Here is a 9,808-nt window from a genome sequence, read left to right as displayed (position 1 = left end):
CACTTATCCACCGCAACAGCCTGTGTAAAGACGCCTTGATCAGTCCAACGTGCTGTTCATGAACTCCAGCACACTCGAGCAACTTGACGTTTGTTTTGATACAACTCTAGTGTTGTGAAGCGGGTAGTGTTTGTGTGTCGCAGGGGATTTAATTTAATGGAAGACTCAGTGTTGAGCTTGGACGCTGCTAAATCTTTCTGTCCCCTCTGCTGCAAATGACCAGAGCTTCATTGTGTAACTGGATTAAGGGACGGAGACATGTTGTCACTGTCAGAACGCGTTCTCCACCAAGTCATATTCCGATTAGGGTCACTTCATATGGGAAACTATGCTTTCAAACTGTTTAATTTATCAATGGGTTTCATTATGGTCCTTTCTGATTTTGGCACAAAAGTGTGTTCAATGATTTCCTATAGGTACAAATAACCACAATCTTGTGCAACGTTATCAGTTGAATTTACGAGTGAATGTAAATGTCTTTGCTCAAGGTCAGCCTCCATGTATGCCATACTAGCTCTGTAACTTTACCTTCCCGTGACCCCTGCAGCTCCAGTGCGACACATGGCCTTTGGGATTCCTGGAGGCTCCACCAACATGACGTACTATCTTCTGGGTGGAGGAGGTCTCACTGCTGCTATTGTCTATGTGAGCATCAAAAGAATTCTCCATTTCATGTTTAAGTGTGAAAATCTGTGTGAAATATTTTATTGCGGATAGTAAATTTAGGATTAACTAATTACATTTGGTGTTGAAAGGTCAAGATCACTGTGACCTTACAAAATCCATTTTTGAAATTGTGAGCGCGACAGTTCACAAAAGCCTTGAGGGAATTTCTTCAGATTTATGTTCACTTGGACTCTTGGATAAACTAATTCAATTTTGGCGGTTGACAGTCAAAGGTCAAGGTGACATTGACCTCATGTTCTTGTGCATATCAGGAACACCCATATGGAACTTTAGTACATCTGGCTCAATGATTTACTGGGACTCTCAGATTATCTGATTTTATATTTGAGTTTTGTGAAGTCACTGTTTTTGGCCTTTAAACATGATGTCTTAAGTCTCCCTTTTTAATGAATTTGTTCTAACATTTATTAGATTTCAGTGGTTAAAAGGTCACCCTGCTTGGAGCAGACACCAGCTGAAGGCACATGTGCTTTCAGCCAAACTAATGCACAGGCAGCCATTGTCTTGAGCAGACTTGTTTACTGTGTTTATGAGCGATGCAGGGTCATGACAGCTGACATATCAGTGTTAAAGTAGCATTTAGAAAAACACTTATGTCTATCATTTGGTGTGTGTGATGAAATGTAATAAACTCGTATCTGTTCTCCTTTCTCTCAGGCTTATAAGTCAGTGAGTGGTGAAGGTGTGCGCCCTGAAGACAAACTGGCAGACATGGGCTCCCCAGCAAAGGGTCAGTCAAGGGCCACATACACACACACACACACACAGAGTTTGGGCTTGGCGTCCTCTATACAAATTTCAGACTTGAAAGAACTCATCCTGTCCATGTTTTGATGGACAACACAAAGCCAAAGATGATGAGAATAGTGCCTCCTCCTCTGATCACAAGTTATTAGGATACATACTGGACTGAAGTTTACTTTGTTTGATTGGCTCTAGAGTTTGAGACGCATGTTTAAACCTGCTACACAAGACGTGACATGACACGCACAGTCAGCACATCAGGGTTAAAGGGACCGGAATGACCCGGAGACATGATCCGACATCATTGATTAATAACTAATACAGGTTATTATCAGTTCATGTGTGAAGAGGGACAGAGACTAGCACATACTAGACTTTCCTCCCGCAAATTACGACGCTGTGTATTAAGTTGAGTATAAAGATCCGTTCAAAGTGTGAGTGATTGGAACACATCAGAGGAGCAGAGTCCCTTGTTGACCCTCGTTATTTTATTTATATCAAGATATTTCTATCCACTGATATGAAAAAAAAGATTGTGATAATATTCCCATATCGCCCAGCCCTACACACGGTACTAGCTTTCACCATCGGGGAGAAAAAAGCCAAAGAACGAAATGCCCACTTTTACTTCTGGTGTTTGGCTTCACAAAATGGCTGCCAGGCATACTGCAAGGCTCCATCCTCAGACCAATTCCTTTCCTAACCCCTGTTCTGTTGCGCTCATTGGCTAGCTCCTTAATTTCCCTGGAAAGTTCTTGTGTAACAGAAGAGAGCTGTTTTTGCATGGACTTTCAGGACAAGAAACCTCACACACTGTCGCTGCGTAGTGAAGAAAAACTAAATAAAAAACGCAATAAAAGATTAGAACGGCAGACTGCCAAATATTTTTGAGTCTGACAACCTCAAAGTTTAGGCCCAGTTTTTAATTAGGCCTCCATCTTTGCTTCTATATAAAATCAGATTTTTTTTTTTTTGGCTTCCTATACAAAGTCTGAGTTGGTTGTGGCTTCACCACCCAAATGTCAAAACATGGTACATTGAATCCTCTCAATAGCTTCATCTCGCTTGTCTGTTTGAATTTCTGTCTGCAAATAATTTGTCTATTCAGCCAGTTTGAGCCCGGAGAGGTTGTGGCTCTGTGCCCAGAAAAGCTTGCCATCCTGGACTGGGAATAAACGCCCAGTGACACCGATTCGGCCGCGCACATGTAGACTCTGTGGCGCAGCAGTTTTTATAATTTTTTTTTAAGTTTCATGTTTTCAATAAATTCAAATCTTTTAGCTTATGAAAATGTGAGATTTTCTAATAGGCTTCCGAACTGAAACAAACTTATTTCAGAGAGGTGGGCCCCTTTATAATTAGTTTTAGTAAGTACAATAGTTTATTTTTCTTCCATGTTTGAACTTGTTGTGTAATATTCATTCATTGGCCCAGTTTTTAGTGCTGATGCCGTTTATCAGGAAAACTATTCTGATGCTAGCACTTATGTAACAAACTGGGCTTGTATAACAAAGTAATTTTCATTTAACTAGGATAACAAAAGAAGGAAAATTCACGGATGGGGCTGACAGGAGCTAAAGTGAGACCAACAAAAAGGAGATAAAATGAATAATGCTCAAATCAGTGTTGTGTCAAGGAGGGAGTTCCTCTGAATGTTTTAATTATGGCCTGTATGCCTTTACACGTTCATTCTTTAGTACTTTATCTATGATTTATCTTACTGTATGATGCATACAGTCACTTGCTGAATCATTGTAAGACCTAGTCCTTACATTTTATGCCCATCAAGTTTAAATTTGTTGTACTTATTCAGTAAATTATGATCCGAGACTGTCATCCCAAAGGAAATTATTTTGCCAGCTTGCTCCAGTTCAGAGCGTCACAATGGAGTAAATTAGATAATACGATTATAAGTGAAAATAAGAATTTAAATTGTATAGAGTAACCAGTGCTTAATAGGAGTGAGAAGAGAATAAGCCACATCACTCAGTAAACTCTTACTAAATTTAAGTTGTAGTTATCCATTTTAGCAGATGAGCATCAGATCTGCTTTTAGATTAAATTAATTTGACCTCAGTGCTGCAAATTCTTTGTACCACTGTGACATAAGGTCCATTTAACACATTATTGTATCTCCGTGTTACCCACCTCGTTTTCTTTGAACTGCTGTCTTTATAAAATAAAACTTGACTTTCCTTCAGTAACCAGCAGTGTTGGTCAGCAGTTGCAGTATATTTCTGTCACTCTGATGACATGTCAGGATTAAGGATTAACCTACTTTTTACTCATAATAATGTCAGCTTTAACAGCAGCTGCTTTTACCTTGTAGACCTTAAGACCTTTTTAAGCTCTTGATCTTCGATCTCACGATACATGTTAACATCAGCTTGGTGTCAAATAGTTTAGAGGTAAATTATTTTAAAAGTAAAAAGTTTCATTTTTGCAGATGGTCATAGTTTCAGATGTGTGGCCCTTTTCTGTGAAGTCAGAGGTAGCTGAGGTCAATGGAAGAACAGTAAGACCACTCAGTCCTCTAGAGCTCATTACGGCCAAGTTCATCTAATTATCTCAACTCCAAAGGTCATTTAGGCCAAAATGCTAATCTTAGTGTCAGTGAGGTTTGCACTTGTAGGGATTTGCACTCGCAACTGTATCCGTAGCAGCAAATATGATCGGACGTTCTGTTCAGTTTTCAACAGGAACATTTGAAATACTGCTCCAAACAGGCCCAGAAAACAAAGGCACATTTAACTACCCGTCATTTTCATTACATCAAGTACACATAAGTTAGAGATGTCTTTTAAAGAATGTTGCATTCACATGTTTCTGTTCCTCTTCAGCTGAGGTAACAGCTCCTGCACCCGAAGCCGCCCCAGTTGAGGAGGCAGCCGCCGAGTCTGTTCCCGCTCCGGTAGAGGCGGAGGCCGCTGCCGAGGTGGTCGTTACTGAGGCTCCAGCAGAGCCAGCGGCCGCTGAAGAAGCTGCCCCACCTGCAGAGGCTGTCCCTGAAGCTGCTTCAGAAGTTGCTGCCGAAGCTGAGGTGGTCGCAGCAGAAGCAGTCGAGGCCCCCGCAGTCGAGGCCCCCGCAGTCGAGGTTGTCACAGCAGAAGCAGTCGAGGTGGTCACACCAGAGGTGGCCGAAGCTGCCACAGCAGAGGTGGCCGAAGCTGCCACAACAGAAGCGGCCGAGGCCCCAGCAGCTGAGGCACCCGCAACAGAAGCCCCAGTAACGGAAGCCCCTGCAGAAGAGAGCACTGGTATGGCTGTTGTAGTTGAAGCCCCACCTGCTGAGGCAGAGACTGCACCTGCAGCCCTTGAGGCTGAGGCAGCCCCTGCTGCAGAAGTGGCAGCTTAAAGCTCTGATGGCTTAAAATAGTTTGGCCTGAAAGGAGGGTTAGGTTAGCTGTGCTGTGTCCCACCTCTCTGGGCCCAGGAAAAAAACTACACATGAACCCCTGTTTCAGTAAAGAGGTAAAAACATTGTTCATTTTTCACTTCAGTGAGTGAATACCAGTTTGGGGTTCATCGATGCAGTTTTCACGGGCCTTTCTTCCCTTGACCTCCCCCCAACCTTTCGAGCCAAACCATAACATTCTGCATCAGGCTGCCTAAACAGATTCAATTTGGAAAAGTCACTTTCTATAGGAATTCACTTCAAAAGAGCAGAGCTGATCCACATTATGGTTTGGCACAGATCATAGAGTGGAAGTAGGTTATACAAGGGAGTGAACAGAGTCGGTAATTTTCTTTTGTAAAATGATCTTTTTTAAGTGGCCTTAACCGTCTGAAACAGTCCATTTAAGAAATTGTTGTGTGTTTATTTCAATTTCCTTTGCACTTGACTTTCCTTTGCTCAGCAGCACTTACTTCCAGCTACAGAATGTCGCATGAATCTTTTTACTTGGATTGGGGTTAGTGTGCAGACAGTAGGGAGATGGATCAGGAAGTTGACGTTTCATTCACAATTAACTCTTTCACCCTGAAGTCTGACCAAACCAGTTTGTGTTTCTTCTCTAGGCGGCAGTCGTTCGTGACTTATGAAACCATTTATTCTTCAGAATGAAACAAAGTTAGATTTTCTCTCTTCAAATACTTGCGTTTACATAATTACATTCTTTGGTTCTGTCTATAGCTACGCCTTCATGTATCTGCATCTTCTCTCAGAAAGCCATTTTCTGTCTTAAGTCTTTTCAAAGACGCTCCTGCTCCATCTGGTCTCTGTAACTGTGATACTAATCTTTCAGGGAACACTATTTAATAGATTCTTCTGTGTCTGAGCATTGAAAGTTGTCATTATCATTAACAAACATAAGTGTTCAAAGAATAAAGCATCACTGGATGATACATAAGTTTGAAGTTACTCTTTTTTTTTTTTAATGTGTGGGGCAGGTTTGCATAATTATTGATTAGTAATTGACATTTATGACCTATTCAACACTCTTAGATTATTTGTATGAATGTGAAATGGTAAAAGCTGAATTATTCTGTAGATATAGAAACACCCTGTTCTGTAGAGATTTTTTTTCTTTTCTCTTTCTAGAAGAATCGCCATGTTCATGCTCCTTTGCATTCAAGTGGTCAAAATGGAAAAACAAAAATTGTTACTGCCTGATACAGGATTGCGTCTATCATATCTGAGTTAATCCTTATAAATGGCTTCTTTTCTTTTTTTCTTTGCAACAGAACAGGTAAAAATGTTTAGCTAGCGAAACAAATGTACCTATTCTAAATAAGTATTCTAGATGTCGGTTCACATTGATGTAAAGAGGCAGAGCTACAAGCAGCACGCAGTCAGATTGAAGAAATTAGTTCCACAAGCTATGACTTTTTTTTTTTTTACATCCTAGATTGTTGAACTTTAATGTGTACACCTTGAATGTTTTCTTATAAGTTCATGGTTTCGGAATCACAGACTTGTATCTGTCTTTTTTGCATTGTGCAGTTTAGCGCTGCCTCGCAGACAGTTTAAAACTAATCCAAGATTAATGTTCATTTTTAGGGTGTCCTGGTGGTTGGCTAGGGTAGGGTGACAGATGGGTGACAAACCATACCTGTGACTCCCTTTACATAGTTTACTACTATATCTAGCAAATCATAAATACATTGTAACTTAATTCTGTGAACACCATGAGAAGAAAATCATTGAAAATGTCCACCCAGACCTGTACCATTAATCTTTTGGAAACCTTTATTTTGAAAGGCAGTGGTGTCAAATTATGAGTGTTAAACTCACAGGATGTTCTGAATCTGAGATTTTTCCTGTGTCAGGACACTTACTAAAAGCAGGAGCATGAACTAGGCTGATAGCTTCCTGTAGAGCGTTTCCTGAACCTGTGGTGAACGTAGACTGTCCAGTGGTAGACTTCTGCTCCAGGTATGTGGAATTTATGTATTTGTACAAATATAGTATCATGTATAGCAGATATGAATCAACTCAGGCTATCACTCCCTGTTCTCCTTTCCCACTTCAGAGTCTCTGCCAGATCTGCTCACAGCTGTGAAGATCTTGGCCGGCTCCACAGTTGAGATCGCAGCAGCTTCTGTTGCTGAGAAGAGTCTGGTGAACTCTGTCCAACTAATAGAAGATGGAAAAGGTCTGGACTCCACCCTGGTGGTGGTGGAACCAGAAGTCATGGAAGCTACCACAGAGGTGGTATCTAAGGAAGCAGCTGAGGAGGCAGCTAATGTAATGATCGAGGAGGAGCAGAAGACTCCAGAGGCTGGTGAACATGAGGCAGTGGCTGATGTGGAAGTAGCAGAAGCTCCATCTGCTGAAGAGGGGATGACGGAGGAGACTCCTGCTGCAGCAGAGGAGGAAGAGGGAGCAACTGTATCTCCTCCAGAGGAAGCTGATGCTTTGGTAGAGGAGGTGGGAGAAGTCAGCGCTGAGGATCAGGCGCCAGGCCCTGAAGCTGCTCCAGAGGAAGCTGTCTCTTCTACAGAGGCCTCACCTGGAGATACACCTGAGGACATTTCACCTCATGAAGCCTGTGGGGAAAACGCTGCATCAGAGGCCTCACCTGGAGAGGCAGCTGAAGATTTTTCACCTGCTGAAGCCTGTGTGGAAGAAGATGCATCAGAGGCCATTTCCCCCACTGAGGCCTATGTGGAAGAAGATCCATCAGAGGCCTCACCTGAGGTTACAGCTGAGGACATTTCCCCCGCTGAAGCATCTGTAGAGGAAGCTGCATCAGAGGCCTCACCTGAAGATGCAGCTGCTGAGGCCACCACCACTGCAGAAGCTGCTCCACTGAATGAGAAGTCACCAGGCGAGATGACACCTGCTGTTGAAACAATGGATGAAGCCTCAGCAGAGGACACAGATGAAATGGTGTCCACACACAGTGAAGCTGCAGCAGTCATGGACACGGCTCAGCTGGCCGCAGCCTCCACAGCAGGGGATCTGGAAGTTCTTTCTGCTGCTGAACCAGAATCTGCATCAGAGGGTCCAGCACATGAGGAGAAGGTGCCAGCCACTGCTTTAGAAGAGGAGCTGGTCAGTGAGGGAGCAGCGGATATAACGCATGTGACCATGGAGGTGGTGTCAGTCGTGGGAGGACAAAGTAAGAACACGCATGCTGCCAGTCTTGGAGTTTTTGATCACCCCATACCTATTTTACCATTACCTTTTAAATCACCTAGTATATTCATCTTGGTTTGTTAAATCTAAGGCAGGGAAATCAGTACAGTACCATTAAATAATGAACTGGGAATTGTTTGGGTTGGGAAATATCCTCGATCCAATCAGAAATGGCCGGACTATCTTGAAATGTTAAAATTTCACAGCAGTCAAATTGTGATGTTTCTTCACTCAAACAAGCTTGCAGGACTGAAAAAGGAACATTCACATTTGACCAGAATACAGCTGTGTCAAATAACAAATGTTAGTTAATGAAATTACAGTACACTTTTAATTCAATGGGCATTCCAAATTGAGAAAATGTACCTTTAACTCTGTTTTGGTGTCTTGGAGATTTCAGAGAGATTACACAGTGTTAGAGGTTGTATTAGACGAGGCTTGAAAAATAATGGACTATGGTAAGTACGGTGTCTGGAAGGTTGTACGATAATGTAGCTATAAGCAGCTATACATTTCCCATTTATTTCATGTGGCAGGTGGTGTATAAACAGGAATTAATGACATTATAGTAAAATAGTGTTGTAACAACATAAAATAGGTCGTTATGTAAATTTACAATTGATAAATGCTTAAAATTCCCTATTTTATTGGCTTGCATTGACATGTTTGTATATTTTTTATAGATGCAAAATAGGTGGCCTATTTCCATTACATTAAATCAGGAAGACAAAATTTGAGATGCAAAGTCCTTCAGGATTTCAGCCAGTAGCAGCACAGTAAAGAGCAGACATTGGTTGGTATATTTCAACAGCTTCGTAAAAGGTTTACAAAGATGATCGGCTTTAGAACATTAACCCAAACTTGTTGACTGGAGTGTCAGATGAAGGTTTCAGAGGTGATACAGTCTCCTAAAATAACTAGGACTAGCTGAGCATTTTATCAACATGTTTCTCTTGTATTGACCTGACTTATCTTTATTGACAACTAAGGACTTAAACAAATTAATGCTTTGTGAAAGGCCGGTGTGATGAAACCTAATTAGAAAAACAGACTGAGCATCAGATGTAAAAATATTAAGTGCATCCATTTTTATTTGCAATTATCTGATATTGTAAATTATGGGGTAAAAAGTATAGGCATGTTTAAAAAAAGAAAAAACATTGCCAATGCACACATTGCACTGTCTGTAACAACACATCATACATTTATATTGACATTTCTGCAGTTCACTTTATCCATTGTAAAGAAAACAGATAATCAGAGTCTGCAGTGTGTTTGGCTCTGACTAGATGTATTTCTGCCTGTGTCCACAGAGCCAGAGGTGTCTGTCTGGACTGTAAAACGCTGCTCACTGATGTAATAGAACAGTTAATAAGGTAATCAGTTGAAAAAGCAGCACAACGATAAATACCGCTGTTTGTGTAGAACTAGAGATAGTAGAATGGACATCTCTAGGATAAGTACCATTCTCAGATGGATACCTTGAAACTGATTATTCCAGAAAGTATTAGTATCGTAATGCAAGTTAGAGAGGCTACCCAGATTTGTAACAAATGTCCATTCTACTTATTTAAACTCTTAAAATGTACAAAATCATAAAGCTGTGTATATTTAACAAATTAATTTACATTATTCAAATGAGTGTTTTTTTTTTTAACAGGCAGCACAGAGGCGATGGTAGTGGTGACAGCCCAGTCGTGACCAGACAGACGGTGTGCCTTCCACAACTCTCGCCTGTCAGTCGGGCCCAGATGATGATCCACAAATAAACAACATGAAGAGAATGATAGCCAGAGG

The 9,808-nt window shown here is 41.4% G+C and overlaps 1 protein-coding gene across 1 annotated transcript in view; it reads left to right on the top strand.

Annotated features, from left to right (window-relative positions):
- The window catches only part of mgarpb (mitochondria localized glutamic acid rich protein b), a 10,411-nt gene extending 2,155 nt beyond the window's left edge, over positions 1-8,256 (top strand). The window contains exons 2-5 of the mRNA XM_053418211.1: positions 548-645; positions 1,345-1,417; positions 4,272-4,688; positions 6,870-8,256. Of these exons, the coding sequence (XP_053274186.1) occupies positions 548-645; positions 1,345-1,417; positions 4,272-4,688; positions 6,870-8,095 (1,814 nt within the window). The 3' untranslated portion in view covers positions 8,096-8,256. The remainder of the gene's footprint in view (positions 1-547; positions 646-1,344; positions 1,418-4,271; positions 4,689-6,869) is intronic.
- The last annotated feature ends 1,552 nt before the right edge of the window (positions 8,257-9,808 follow it).

Source organism: Pleuronectes platessa, chromosome 3 (assembly GCF_947347685.1).
Source record: "Pleuronectes platessa chromosome 3, fPlePla1.1, whole genome shotgun sequence".
NCBI lineage: Eukaryota > Metazoa > Chordata > Actinopteri > Pleuronectiformes > Pleuronectidae > Pleuronectes > Pleuronectes platessa.
Note: the sequence above shows the minus strand (reverse complement) of the source record. Positions and strands in the feature narration are given on the sequence as shown.